A 14,705-nucleotide genomic window follows, 5' to 3' on the forward strand; every position below is an offset into this window, starting at 1 on the left:
TCCTCAGCTATGGTTTAAGCTCGCTGATTGGATGTTTTAGCCGCAATGCATGTAGGGATATGGTGTTAATGCGATATGAAATCCGTAAAACATTTCTGAGTTTAGGATGGCCGAAGACACTACACTACCCATAATCCCCAGCTATCGTTTAGGACTTCCCCCGTGATTAATCTTCAAGCTCTGGGATTGGATGTTGGAGTGGCAGTGCACCAAGGTTACGCCGAGCGTCAAACAGCTGTTTGAAATTGAAACGCCAGACTATCCAAAACTGGATAGTCTGTAGTTCCCCCCCCCCCCCACCCGAGAACTACACATGCTGGTTATTGTATTTCGCAAAATGTTCTATGGGACGTCTCTACTGAACGTTTTAGTTTTTCCCACAATTAGAAGTTGCCAGTATTAAACACATTGGTGTTATCAAATGTAAAACATATAATAAATGGGTGAAAATCGCTTGTGTCCGTAATGCACAGCATTAATATATACCCATATGACAGCTCATTGTTACTTTGTAATTCTACTCCACTACAATTCAGAGGTTAACCTGGTATTTTTACTCCACTACATTTAATTGAGTTACTTTGCAGATTCTGATTAATGATGTGAAATATAAACAACCCTCAAATCAGACTTTAGTTACACCTGAGTAAAATTCAGGGAAGGTGATTGTCAAGTGCCAACAATCAGGAGAGATATTTGATAGTTGGTGCTTGAGAAGACTAAACATGTATCTGCAATTGACATGAATGGAAACGAGTAATAACGTAGATTCATTACTCGTTATTCTCTACTAATAATTAAAGACTGTTTAATGGCTATTTTGCACATCCCTTTCAAGATTTCAAGATTTTCTAAGGTTTATTGACATACACAACTATAGTTATGCAATGAATGAAAAACTTGGGTCGCAGCTGAGGTTCCTCAACAGCGCATTACAAGACAACTATCAATATGTGTGTATACCTCCACCATTAAACTGTCATATTCTGCACATTTCTTATACTATCTACATACATAAGAGTATAATTAATGTGTATAATATCAGTTAAAATAAGTGCTTCAACATAGTTAACATTGCAGGAAAGCAATATATTACGTTAAGTACTTTGTCATGCTTAATATTTATCTGTAGATAGATACCCCCAAAACTGTTTTCTTATTTAAAAGAGGACCTTAATCTAAAGTATTATTTAATGTTTGAATAAAGGTTAATTCGTTTTTCTGTTTTGCACCTCCTCATATTAATATCTTTGTACGTCCTGCACTAAACTGTTTTATTGTAGAGATCACTTATAGTATCTTCTTGATTTTTTATATTCTATATTTCTATCATTGACCTTCTATCATTGAAAGTATGTACTTCACTTACTTACTTTTCATCAAATATAACACATAAAAACAATAATTCAATAACGTGCTTTAACCACTAGGCGGTGCACACAAGGTACACACAGCTATAATAACTTTGTATTATTAGTGTAGGACACTTATGTATGTACAACATCTGAAGATGTGTAGTTTTATTCATGTTTTCACATAGTACAGCATATTGCTATACTATTTCAGACTCAGTATTTACATTCTTATATTCAAAGAAAATCATTAATATCTTTAAAAACTAAAAGTCCTTTTATATCAGCTGTGCACCGTTATGGTGTAAATATAACCTATCTACGAATTAGGTCAAATGTAAAAGCCAGCCGAATTAGTGTTGATACTGCAAGGAGACGTATTGTGTGAAGAGAAATTGAAGATGTTTAATTGTTGATTGATATTTATGATCCACGTTAAGTATTCAGTTTCGGCGGCAGCTCTTCAAGTTTGTCCAGAAGTCTTCTCATCAGGGCTCTATAAATAAAGAACTACGGCAGATCTGTAATATGTAATGCAGCCGAACCGTGTATTACAATGCCGTTATATGATGACTTTTTAAAGTTTTTCGGATTTCATATCGCATTAACACCGAACACAAATCAATAGATTAAATGTTGTGACTATAACACGAAATGCCGTGAGACTCGGTTGTCTCCTTAGCAGCTGTCTGTTCTCCAACTCTCTGTTCTCCTTAGCAACAGTGTATTTTCCTTAGCAACAGTCTGTTAGCAAGAATTAACAACCTCTGGAATGTCCAAACTGACCAATCAGAATAAAGTATTCAACCAAGCCGTTTAATAAGTCTTATTATTAAATTGTGGTACTCTGTGTTAATATGTTATTATGGTAGTGCTTATGAGTAGGGTTTTTAAAGGGTTAATCTACAATATTTTAGCAGATTATCGTTAAAGGCAGCATCAGAATCTGTCGTTTGTAAAATATTAGTTAACATTTTAATGTTGACATTTCCAGCAGTATGGCAGCAGGAGTCAGTCTCTGTTTAACTATCAGTGAATCATTCATGCACAAACAGGGCCAAATATCACAAGCATGACTGTGCAGAAAAATGTTAATACTGGGAAACCAATGAGCTGCTATAAAAGCCTGAGCAGCTGAGGCTCAGTCGTAGGTTGCTTTACCGTTAGCTTCGTTAGCATCGTTAGCATCTTTAGCATGGTTAGCATCATGTGTCTCCGAGGTCTCCTGCTGGTATCCGGGCTGTTTCTGAGCAGCTGGGCTCTGACTCCTGAAGAATGCCGGCCCTTGGTGACGCCTCTCTCTCTGGCGGACCCCTCCGTGGTAAGACCCCCCTCTGGTTCCTTTATTCACCGTTAGTCACTGTAAGAAGAAGTACTCAGAACCTTAACTTAACTACAAATAATATGGTCTTAAAATACTCCACTAAAAGTAAAAGTGCAAAAGTATGACTATCAAAATATACTTCACGTACATTATTTCAGAATAATATAAAGTGCAGAATAGTTTCACTTATATATCTCAACAGTAATATTATTGAGGTTATTTTATTAGCCGGCTGTTTTAGTTTAGTAGTGTTCTCAATGTGGACCAACTTTATATACTTTAAATACTGTATAGCTTATTAGTACAGTTAAGTAGGCTACTGCATTATCTATATCAGCATATTTGTATATGTACAGTAGAAGTATAAAGTAGCATTAAATTTAAATATCAAGTAAAGTACAAATATGTCAAAACAGCACTTAAGTACTAAATGTACTTGCAGTGGTGTGTTACTTTCCACCTGTTACACTACAGGTGAACAGGGTTAAACACGACACTTCAGTGGATTCTAAGGACAATTATTATTTGTATTTCAAGTTTTCCGAAATGTTTTTTAAAATGTTCAATGTGCAAAACTGTGAATGAAACTAAAACGGAGCTCAGATTTTATTTCTGCTTTCTAAACTGTAGTATGTGCTGATGTGTTTCATTGTGGCTACTGCCTGAATGTGCTGAATGCAGGTTGATGAAATATTCCCATTAATGTCTTTGTATTGCATTTTATAATCAGGTGAAGTGATCAGGTAAAATTACTTTTATATTGTGACACTTTTACAGATAACTAGTAACAGATTATTAACTAAAGTTACCCTCCCAACCCTGGTAATAATTAAAACGCTTATGCACAATACAAAATAAATAACATATTTCTCACAACACAAGGAACATCTATTGCAGAGGATCAGGGCCTCCCCTAACCTTTTATTATTTATTTCTCAGAATTTCATTTTTTACTTTTTCTCAGAATTCCAACTTTTTTTCAGAATTCCAACTTTTTCTCAGAATTCCAACTTTTTTTCAGAATTCCAACTTTTTTGATACATTTTTAGTTTGAACCATACAAAAAAATGCACCGCTGGTCAAACCTCAAAAAGGTTCACATGTGGCCCTTATCCTCTCTTTTTTGGGGCAGGGTTAATTGTGTGTGTGTGTGTGTGTGTGTGTGTGTGTGTGTGTGTGTGTGTGTGTGTGTGTGTGTGTGTGTGTGTGTGTGTGTGTGTGTGTGTGTGTGTGTGTGTGTGTGTGTGTAGATGTACAACAGGTCCCACTTCCTGGTGGGTTACTCAGATAGTGTAGATTTTGGCGCCATCATGAAGCACATGGAGAGCTCCTGGTGGAACATCAGCCCGTCTCCGTCCGACCCCAACGGGATCGTTTTAGTCCACGACGACAAACTGTGAGCATCTGCACTCATGCAAAATATAATAACAAATACCAGGAAAAACCAAGATCATTCACTATATTTCTTATCATTTTAATGATATAGTATAATAGTTCTCTATCTGTGTTTTTAATTTTCGTTTTACTTTTATGTATGCACCAAGTCAAATTCCTCGTACGTGTCAACCTACCTGGTGATAAACCTGATTTTGATTCTGTAGAACCCAATTCAACAGCTCTGCAGATGATACTCTGATTAATCAGTGAATGCTCTCCTGATTTGAAATACATCTCAGTTCTCGTGCTCTGAACAAATCAGGTTTCTTCATATTGACATTCAGACCTTTATATATACTAGGGGTGCACCGAATGGGAAATTCTTGGCCGAAACCGATACCGAAAATAGGAAACAGTTGGCCGAAAACCGAAAGCCGAAAGGCCGAAAATGATTAAGAGAAATATATATATATAATGTATACATTTTTTACCAATGTTGTTCAGCTACCTGATTATGGAAAAAGACATGATTATGGCAAAACTTAACTTAAATAATAATCACTATTATGGGTCCATAAAACATTTATTCAGCACTTTTGAATGCATACAGTACATTAATTCCAAGTCAAGTGCATTTTCTTTTCTCTGTAGGATAACTACAACAAAGTGCATTCAGAACAAAGCCAAGGTGCTTTAAAACTGCATAAACATCTAGGCCAGTAGGGCTACAACAAAATAGTGTAAATAAAGACTAACAGCCAGGCCTTCAACAACAACAAATGCACCTATAAGTGCATGCATACAAATGTGCAAACTGGATAAATCCACATGAATGTAACTATTTACAAATGAAATTACAATTCAATTTCATAAGCAAAGTAGTAAACATTGTATAAAGATACATAAAGTGAAAACTGGATAAAAAATCCACAATCAATTACAAATTAAATGACAATTTCAAGAATCTGCAAATAAGGTGGTCTGTCCTCATGAGCAATGTAAACCACATTGTATCATTTAGATACCGAAAGTACAATATATTGAACACTGTGCTGCTGTCATTTCCCCCTAATGATAACCTGAGATGGTGAATTATAACTCACAATGAACATTTTTCAGGAAAGTGGGTATAGAGTAGACATGTAGAACTAGATAAGCTTATGATAAGCCAGCCTTGTCTACTTATTAAGGAAAAGTGGGAGGTCATTTTTAATGAACAGTAGCTTCTCTGCTTTATCAGCCATAAGTCTGTTCCTCTTCTCATCAAGCACATGAGAGGCAGCGCTGAACAGTCTCTCGCTGTCAGTGCTTGTGATTTGATCATAGTCCGCATATTTATCCGGGTGTTTTGATTTCAAGTGGTGGAGTAATCCCGAAGTGGTGAAAGTCTTTGCAGTTACACCCCCTCGAGAAATGTCAGCTGAACACGTTTTACAAATCGCAATCCGCGCCTCTTTCTCTGATATTTTTAAATATCTCCAAGCGCCAGACATGTTGGCTGTGAGCCAGCCGCGAGAATGGTCCCGCGCCGTGCTTGTCGCCGCCTTTTGATTACGTCATCACAGCAACACGTTAGCTTACCAACGTAACCCTGTTCCCTGACATTCGGTGATATTTTTTCGGTGCTAAAACCCTTTCGGCCGAAAGCCGAAAGAGCCTTTTTAACCATTTTCGGCCGATAATTTTCGGCGGCCGAATATTCGGTGCATCCCTAATATATACAGTCTATGATTTAGACTCAGCGATAAACTCACCGCCTCCTCTTTCTCCTCAGGAATGGTGTCTGCATGTCAACATCTGCCAACTTAACTATTGAGAGCGACACAGCCTCAGCGTCAGGTGAGTTTCACAATCTGACACTTCTTTTAGGCGACTGAAACTGCCAGAAGGAAAGACAGAGGTCCACAGGGCCCACATTTATAACACAAGTTAACTCGAGACCATAATAAATAAATGTACAAAGTACAGTGCGATTTTAAAGTTATCCAATGAGAAGCGATGTTAGCATGCTGACGGGTCATTCAAATTCAAAGGATTTATTGTCCTATGCACATAGCTATGAGAGAAGTGGAGAAATGGCAATGAAATTCTTCTGACCTGAGCTCCTTGCTGAGAATCTTGAATCTTTGATGTATCCCAGGTACAGCCTCAGTTTCCTGCATAGCTCTGTATCTCACCTGTGTAATCAGGTATTCTCTGTTTTCAGTGGGGAACGTCTTCTCAACCACCTTCCACCTGCTGCCGGGCTGTGATGGATGTCTGGTCCTCAGTATGAACACCACGGCCAAAAACATGGACGCCGTGGTCAAGCTGCTGAAACTCAACATCACGGTGACAGCGGAGGAGGTCAACGTGCGCTGTGTCTATCTGTTAGGTAGGAAGCATGACAGGAAATAATAATGTATTATTACTTAACCTCTACCTAACCCTTGTCGTGGATCCGATGTAACACTCACAACATTAACCCATAAGAACCTGGACCAATTTCTGGCTCAATAAAAATTAGTGGGAGCATAACACAGGTTGAATAGAGCACATAGAACACATGTCTAAAAAAAAAATCTAAATTCCACCACCAGATGACAGAGATCTGAAAAGTGACATCAGTGTCACTGCAGTCTTATTTGATTGTTAAATTAAATTATTAAATGTACAGTGTTTTCTGACATTTCTGACATTCCTGAGCACATTCCATTAACTCTGAAGCTTCCAAAGATGTTACCATAGGCATATTATGTATGGTTGGAAAGCTGAGAAGGAATGGAATCCATTTCAGATGACTTAGTCATGGTCAAACCATCTCAGAAAGAGCACAGAGAGAGAAAGGAGTATTTGCATTTTCCGATTGCCCCCAAAAGTGCCCGCATGCCATTATTGGCCCCAAAAGTGCCCCCACCAAACATCTCTACACCTAGGCATGCCATATGTTTTTTATCATCTACATTTCCCAAGGAACAATTATATCAAGTCCATTCCCCAAGGTCCATAAGACCTTCCCAGAAGGAGTTATCATCAAATAAAGGTCAAGTGTTGTCGCCAGAGCACCACACCTGCAGCAAGGGACTGATCATTAGTGCTCACCTGACTCACCTGTGTTGATAACGCAATTGCACTCTATTCAAAGACCATGTCCATGTCCCACACTGTCCTCAAGAGACAATACAATATGTATTATATCTATTATATGTAATATGCCATGTATTACTAGTGTAGAACAAGTGCCATTCATTCATTTTTCACACCAGGTGTCTGACATTTCAAACTGGACCAGGTGAGAGGTGGATCTTTGTCTGTTAGGTCAATGTCAATCTTCATTTGTCTAAAATTAATCAGACTGAGAATGTAGCTGACTTTTTATTTTTATCAACATCCAATGCCACTTGAATAATAAAAAAAACAATGTCCGGCTAGAAATTATTTCAGATCAACAGCAGGAAAAGTACAATCTGAACAATAGAAAACATGTTGCCTGGTAGATTTGGAACCATTTGGAACACGTGAAACAGAGTGTCAATAATCACCAGGAATATTTTTAATTCCACAACACCTAAATCTCAACAACTTCCCGTTCCTCTTCTCCTCCCAGTCATCCTACACTATCCTTTCCAAGCCTACTGCTGGCTGTTTAGAAATGGTAGCCTTTGAAGCAGTTTCTCTCTTCTGTGAAGCAGAGACGCACGTCGCATTTCTCACACAGGGTGGTGGTTGCATTTGTTTTGCAGACTGTGCAGCGGCCACGCTTGGTAGATTTCACGGGCCAGTGTCCAAAGTGGTCCTTACGGACATCATCAGGAACTCCAACACGGACTCTCTTTCTCGTGGGAGGTGCTGAAGGAGATGGAGTGTTCATGTCAAGTGATGGGCGCCCCCTTCTTGCCTGGATGAGGATGAGGCAAGTTGCCACCTCTGCCTGGAATCTTCTTAGATTCAGTGCTCTCTCACCGATCAGCTTGCAGTCGTTCTTGTAGATCAGCCACGCGTTGACCAGGGCTACCATGATGGTGTGCCAGAAGAGGTAGATGTACCATCTCCGTGATCTCATGTGGTATTTGTACCGGAGAAGGCATCTATCCATGAGATCCACCCCCCCCATGAAGGTGTTGTACTCTTTGACGACATTGGGCCGGATGACGTCAAGGAATGCCTTCTGGGGTTTGCTCCAGCGCCTAGCTTTGTCTTGTGGTTCCACTGCTGTTTGAGAGGAGATCAAGGTGACAGGTCTGTTGTCATGCCACTTTACTATGGCCATGGACCCCTCTTTCTCCACCCGGCAATCGAAAGATCCTCTGCCTCTCTTGGCAAGACTCTTGTCATCCTCAAGCTGACATCCAGCCAGGCGATTGCTGCGGACTGTTCCTGTAATACATAAAGAATAAGACAAGATGAGTCAAAACTAGAAACAAAGGAGAATGAGACCATAGGTATGTTGTTATTACCTGTGTGTGTGTGTGTGTGTGTGTTTGTGTGTGTGTGCGTGTATGTATGTGTGTGTGTGTGTGTGTGTGTGTTACCTGTGTAGAAGATCTGCCGCTGACGAAGCTCTCGCACCAGTGTGGCTGAAGAGAAGAGGTTGTCGGCGAACACTTTGTAGTTCTGGCCTGATGGAAGAGTTTCACACAACTTGACGACCACATCTCCTCCCATTCCAAGTGTGGTTCTTTTCCCAGTGCCACCTTCATAGACCTGGAAATCACATAGGATTCCGTCGGATGAGCAACGGGCCCAGATCTTGAATCCCCAGGGGTGGGGTTTGCCCTTCACATATTGCCTGATGGGGCAGCGCGTTCCTCTGAACGAGACCATCTGTTCATCGATGGAGTTGTGCTCCATCGGGGTGATCTGGAGACATTGTTTGCGGAACATGTCAAGCCATGGACGGATCTTCCAGCACTTATCCCCTTTTTGCCTGTTGGATGGAGCCTCGTTGTCGGTGAAGTGGAGAGATGTGAGGAGGGTCTGGAAACGGTCGCGTGACATGTTGTCCACCCGCCCTTCCCTCCCCTCACTGCCTTCTCTCCTGTTGACTCCTCCCACATCCTAGCCATCATCACCTCATCCAAAACAACCACCTGCTTTCTTGACCCCCTCCCTACGACCCTAACTAAGGCCTGCCTCCCTGTCCTCATCCCCCACCTCACCACCCTCTTCAACCAATCTCTATCCCTTGGTCTTGTTCCCTCCATCTACAAACTTGCCTCCATCACCCCCATCCTCAAAAAGCCCACCCTTGACCCAGCCAACCTCTCCAACTACCGCCCCATCTCCAACCTGCCATTCCTCTCCAAAACACTGGAGCGTATTGTCGCCACCCAGCTCCACACCCACCTCCAGTCCAACAACCTCTATGAACCCCTCCAGTCTGGTTTTCGCCCACTCCACAGCACTGAAACAGCCCTGGTCAAAGTAATCAACGATCTCCTCTCCTCTGCAGACTCCGGTGCCCTCAACATCCTGCTACTACTAGACCTCAGCGCAGCCTTTGACACTGTGAATCACTCAATCCTCCTACAAAGGCTGCGCCAACAGGGTGTTGAGGGCTCCGCTCTCGACTGGCTCACCTCCTACCTCACCGACAGGCAACAATTCATCTCCCTCTCTGGCCACACATCCGCCCTCTCCCCAGTCACACAGGGGGTCCCCCAGGGCTCAGTCCTCGGCCCCCTCCTCTTCATCTGCTATCTTTTCCCCCTTGGTCACATTATTCGCAACCTCAACCTTGATTTCCACTGTTACGCCGATGACACCCAGATCTACATCACCACCAAATCCCCTCACAACCCTCCCCTCACCCATATCGAAACCTGCATCTCTTCAATAAAAACATGGCTGACTCACAATTTCCTTAAACTCAACAGTGATAAAACAGAGCTACTCATCATAGGCACCAGATCAACCCTCAATAAAACAGGACCCATTTCACTCACCATTGAGAATTCGACCATCACCCCCTCCCCCCTGGCACGCAATCTTGGCGTTATCCTGGACCCCACCCTCTCCTTTGACCCCCATGTCAGCTCCATCATCAAGATCTCCTACTTCCACCTCCGCCGCATTGCCAAAATCAAACACTACCTCCCCCCCCGTGCTGCTGAATCCCTCATCCATGCCTTCATCACCTCCCGCCTCGACTATTGCAACGCCCTCCTCACTGGCATCTCCTCCCATTCCCTCCATAGACTCCAAATGGTACAAAACTCTGCTGCCCGCCTCCTCACCCACACCCGGACCCGTGAACACATCACTCCCGTTCTCCGCTCTCTTCACTGGCTCCCCATCAAACAACGCATCATCTTCAAAACACTCCTCCTCACCTATAAAGCCCTTCACCACCTAGCCCCCCCCTACCTCTCTGACCTCCTCATCCCCTACAACCCCCCCCGAGCCCTCCGATCCTCCTCCACTCTCTCCCTCACAGTACCACCATCAAGACTCAAAACATTTGGCAACAGAGCATTCTCCAGATCAGCACCCCGCCTCTGGAACTCCCTCCCCTAATCTGTCCGCCACTCTCCCACACTGTCTACCTTCAAAACCCAGCTGAAAACATACCTCTTCTCCCAAGCCTTCAACTTACCCTACCCCCCAACCCACTGACTTCACTCACACCCCACGCTGTATCTCTTATTCACCCCACGCTGCATCTCTTATTCATACATTCATCAACTTTTTCTTTCCTCTTTTCCATTATGTTGTCTTTCGCTCGTTGTCCTATGCTTGCTCCCCCCCTGTGTTGTCCTTTGCCTGTTCATGTAATGTTCATGTTCAATTTTCTTGTCCAATATGTTGTCTTCTGCCTGTTCACCCCCTTTCTGTACTTTTAATTTTTTTTGTAAGCGACTTTGGGTTATTGAAAAGCGCTATATAAATAAAAGTTATTATTATTATTATTATTATTGTCAGCGACCATGCCAATCCTTGTGTCGTTTTCCCAGTAGACACGGTTTCCTGGAAGCTGGCAAAGTCCCATGCGCAGGTACATGCCGATTAGGATTTCCAGCTCCTTTACTGTGGTCTGCACGTTCTTGTGGGTGGCAGAGGTTTGAACGCTGTAGAGGTTGGTTTGCTCCATCATTGCCACAAGCATCTCATCTGTAATGAACCTCCTGAAGTACTGCAGGGGAGTGGGGAGCTCATCTGGAGGTTGGACCCTCTCTCCTTTGAAGGTGTGGTCTGGTGTTTCAAAAGCTTTTTTTCGCCATAAGAATCTTTCTTGGCCAGTAGAACGGTGGGATGCTGCAGTCGGAGGTTCTTCATTAGGAGGTTCTTCTCCCTCTGGTTGAGGTGGTTCCTCTTCCCCTATGTCGCTTTCCGACTCATATGGCTCCTCCTGATAATCAGGATCTAAGACAGGATCATCAAATTCATCCTCATCTTCATCCTCACCACCTAATCCCTCCACCTCACTTTCGTTTCCATCCAGGATTATTTCCAGGATCTTCTGGATGTCCTTGTCTCCATCCCACCTATTTTTCCTGTTCATCTAGAGAAGAAAATATGGAAAATAATCATGACTTTCAGCTGATGTCATCATGTAACGTTGGTAGCACTTTACCCTACAGCACGGTAATTATCATTTCCAGCTGTGAGGTAAAGTGCCACATGACGTTAGTCCTAAACCTGCCATGTTGTAGGTAGCTAGCTAGATAGTAGTATAAGTAACTAGTTATTACTAGTTATAGCTAGCTATATATATATAATATAATAACAATATATTACTGAGTATAATTGAATTAAGTAAACTGATCAGATAATGACAAGTTTTCTAATTGTGACATATAGGTCACAACACTTATTTTTTTTACCAGTTTAGTCTAAATGCCTGCAGTGACGTCTATGTCACACACATATTTACTTGCTCTTTTACCACAGAATAAAAAATAAAAAGTCTAAACAATGATTTATATTCGACAAACAACATCTTATCCAATATTTCAACCATAGGCTTTGATGGATCTTACCTTTTATCCTCAGGATGGGCAGAGGGGCAAATTAGCTGGCAGACTGAAGTTAGCTTGTGGAGAAAACAGTCAGGAAAGGTGGCTGCTAATTGAACATGAGGTCATCCCAATGGTCACATGACCTTTCAGAAATGTGATTTGGGTGTCGCTTCAGGACTATATGAGTTGAAATTAAGGGTATACTTGAAGTGACACCCCTGCTACACCCTAAAATTGTGTGTGACATGCGCGTCACCTCAGGTTCTTATGGGTTGAATAAGACGAAGAGAAATGAATAAAACACAGACACAGAGATGGTTGAAGTCAAATATTATATTGCTGTACTGCACCATAAGAGACACATTACCTTGCATCAAAGCAGTCTATAGTGTAATGCCCCTTAGACCAGTGTTTTTCAAAGTGGGGGCCCCGACCCCCCGGGGGGCCGCCAGGGGGGTCACGCAAAGTTTGAGGGAAATGGGATTATTTTAATTTTGTTATGTTATTAATAACGGCATATCTATCAATCTATGTGTCCTTTGATGCCAATCTTTTAATATTTTTTGTTTTTGAATCACACGACCGCCCTTCAAGCCAATCAGAATCGAGCTGCCGCTACTGAGAGTGAAACTGGGTATCTGCTCAGCTTTTGGAGCAAGTGAGAGCTAGTGAATGTTTCGCTCTGCAGCTGGATGAGAGCACGGATGCAGCAAATGTCGCAGAATTGCTTTGCATCCATCAGATTTATTTCAGAAGACAACTTTGTTGAGGAAATATTATTTTGCAAAGCAATGGAAGGTAGGACCACATGAAGAGAAGTTTTAGATGAGTACATCATCTCAAATGGACTTGACTGGTCTCGTTGTGTGGGTGTGTGTTCAGATGGGGCAGTGGGGCTATGACAGGCAAAGAAAGCGGACTGACAGCTTTGATCAGGCAGAAGGCCCCAAATGTAGTGGCAACGCACTGCATGCTCCATCGCGAGGCACTTGTACACATCATTTAAAAAATAATATGCAACAGGGGGGTCCCCGCCAGAGGATAATGCTATATGGGGGTCCTTGGCATGGCAAAGTTTGGGAACGCCTGCCTTAGACCAAGAGAATCTTACAGCTTATACACCTGATAGATAGATAGATAGATGGATTACTCTTGACTTAAAAGTACTTAATCATGCTTGTTTTAAAAACTTAATAAAAGTAGAAGTCATGCTGAAATCCTTTCCTAAAGTCAGGTATTAACTCTGTGTTTCTGTCTGCAGGCAGAGAGGCGACCTTGAAGGACTCTGACTTTGAGGATTTCAAGAAGCAGGCGAGCTGCCTCGGGTTCTCCGGAGAACCACAGTTCATCTACGACTCCAAGAACGGTACTTTAAATTCACCTGATTAAACGATGAAACAGAGATTTCACAGATAACTGATCTCACTGCTTCTCTCTCTGTCTGCAGAATTCTGCGCTGAAGGCGAGAGCGTTAAGATTGAACTGAATATCAACGGTGATGAATAAGTGAAGATGAGGAAATAAAGAGAAGTGACTCAAAACATCAAACGTGTGGTTTTATTTATTATCTAATGAGAAGGTTTGCAAACTGTGGAGGGAAGGTATTTTAACAGTGTGTCTAAAAGAGACGAGTAAACGTCATCACGCCCAACATTAGCCACCTTTAGCTTAGCGGTGGTGACGTGAAGTCATGTGACCGTGCTGTAGTTCCTTTATAGCCCAACATTAGCCTCCTTTAGCTTAGCGGTGGTGAGGTGAAGTCACGTGACCGTGCTGTAGTTCCTTTATAGCCCAACATTAGCCACCTTTAGCTTAGCGGTGGTGACGTGAAGTCATGTGACCGTGCTGTAGTTCCTTTATAGCCCAACATTAGCCACCCTTAGCTTAGCGGTGGTGACGTGAAGTCATGTGACCGTGCTGTAGTTCCTTTATAGCCCAACATTAGCCACCCTTAGCTTAGCGGTGGTGACGTGAAGTCATGTGACCGTGCTGTAGTTCCTTTATAGCCCAACATTAGCCACCCTTAGCTTAGCGGTGGTGACGTGAAGTCATGTGACCGTGCTGTAGTTCCTTTATAGCCCAACATTAGCCTCCTTTAGCTTAGCGGTGGTGACGTGAAGTCATGTGACCGTGCTGTAGTTCCTTTATAGCCCAACATTAGCCACCCTTAGCTTAGCGGTGGTGACGTGAAGTCATGTGACCGTGCTGTAGTTCCTTTATAGCCCAACATTAGCCACCTTTAGCTTAGCGGTGGTGACGTGAAGTCATGTGACCGTGCTGTAGTTCCTTTATAGCCCAACATTAGCCACCTTTAGCTTAGCGGTGGTGACGTGAAGTCATGTGACCGTGCTGTAGTTCCTTTATAGCCCAACATTAGCCACCTTGAGCTTAGCGGTGGTGACGTGAAGTCATGTGACCGTGCTGTAGTTCCTTTATAGCCCAACATTAGCCACCTTGAGCTTAGCGGTGGTGACGTGAAGTCATGTGACCGTGCTGTAGTTCCTTTATAGCCCAACATTAGCCACCTTTAGCTTAGCGGTGGTGACGTGAAGTCATGTGACCGTGCTGTAGTTCAGCCACCTTTAGCTTAGCGGTGGTGACGTGAAGTCATGTGACCGTGCTGTAGTTCAGCCACCTTTAGCTTAGCGGTGGTGACTTGAAGTCATGTGACCGTGCTGTAGTTCAGCCATCTTTAGCTTAGCGGTGGTGACGTGA

At 42.6% G+C, this 14,705-nt stretch overlaps 2 protein-coding genes and 1 long non-coding RNA gene across 3 annotated transcripts; 1 reads left to right on the top strand and 2 right to left on the bottom strand.

Annotated features, from left to right (window-relative positions):
- Positions 1-2,487: 2,487 nt before the first annotated feature.
- LOC307043229 (uncharacterized protein) lies at positions 2,488-13,538 on the top strand. The gene is made up of 6 exons (XM_079687542.1): positions 2,488-2,673; positions 3,927-4,072; positions 5,828-5,892; positions 6,260-6,427; positions 13,252-13,356; positions 13,438-13,538. Exons 1-6 carry the CDS (start codon positions 2,548-2,550, stop codon positions 13,494-13,496), a joined length of 669 nt encoding a protein of 222 aa, XP_079543668.1. The 5' UTR covers positions 2,488-2,547; the 3' UTR covers positions 13,497-13,538.
- LOC307043230 lies at positions 5,751-6,272 on the bottom strand. The gene is made up of 2 exons (XR_013809305.1): positions 6,151-6,272; positions 5,751-5,932 (listed from the first exon to the last, which is right to left on the bottom strand). It is a non-coding gene; the product is annotated as an uncharacterized lncRNA (long non-coding RNA).
- On the bottom strand, positions 7,395-9,143 carry LOC307043228 (piggyBac transposable element-derived protein 3-like). The gene is made up of 2 exons (XM_079687541.1): positions 8,565-9,143; positions 7,395-8,409 (listed from the first exon to the last, which is right to left on the bottom strand). The coding sequence occupies exons 1-2, from the start codon at positions 9,028-9,030 to the stop codon at positions 7,679-7,681; spliced, it is 1,197 nt and encodes a 398-aa protein (XP_079543667.1). The 5' UTR covers positions 9,031-9,143; the 3' UTR covers positions 7,395-7,678.
- Positions 13,539-14,705: the final 1,167 nt, after the last annotated feature.

The sequence above is a fragment of the Notothenia rossii genome, assembly GCF_949606895.1.
Source record: "Notothenia rossii genome assembly, chromosome: 6".
NCBI classification, from domain to species: Eukaryota; Metazoa; Chordata; class Actinopteri; order Perciformes; family Nototheniidae; genus Notothenia; species Notothenia rossii.

Bases quoted from the DNA above. Each gene is read 5' to 3' on its own strand.
- LOC307043229 (XM_079687542.1), top strand. From the start codon at position 2,548: ATGGTTAGCATCATGTGTCTCCGAGGTCTCCTGCTGGTATCCGGGCTG. The intron at 5,893-6,259 runs GTGAGTTTCACA...CTCTGTTTTCAG, and splicing joins CGACACAGCCTCAGCGTCAG to TGGGGAACGTCTTCTCAACC. The intron at 13,357-13,437 runs GTACTTTAAATT...CTCTGTCTGCAG, and splicing joins CATCTACGACTCCAAGAACG to AATTCTGCGCTGAAGGCGAG.
- LOC307043228 (XM_079687541.1), bottom strand. From the start codon at position 9,030: ATGTCACGCGACCGTTTCCAGACCCTCCTCACATCTCTCCACTTCACC. The intron at 8,410-8,564 runs GTAACACACACA...TATGTATTACAG, and splicing joins GCGGCAGATCTTCTACACAG to GAACAGTCCGCAGCAATCGC.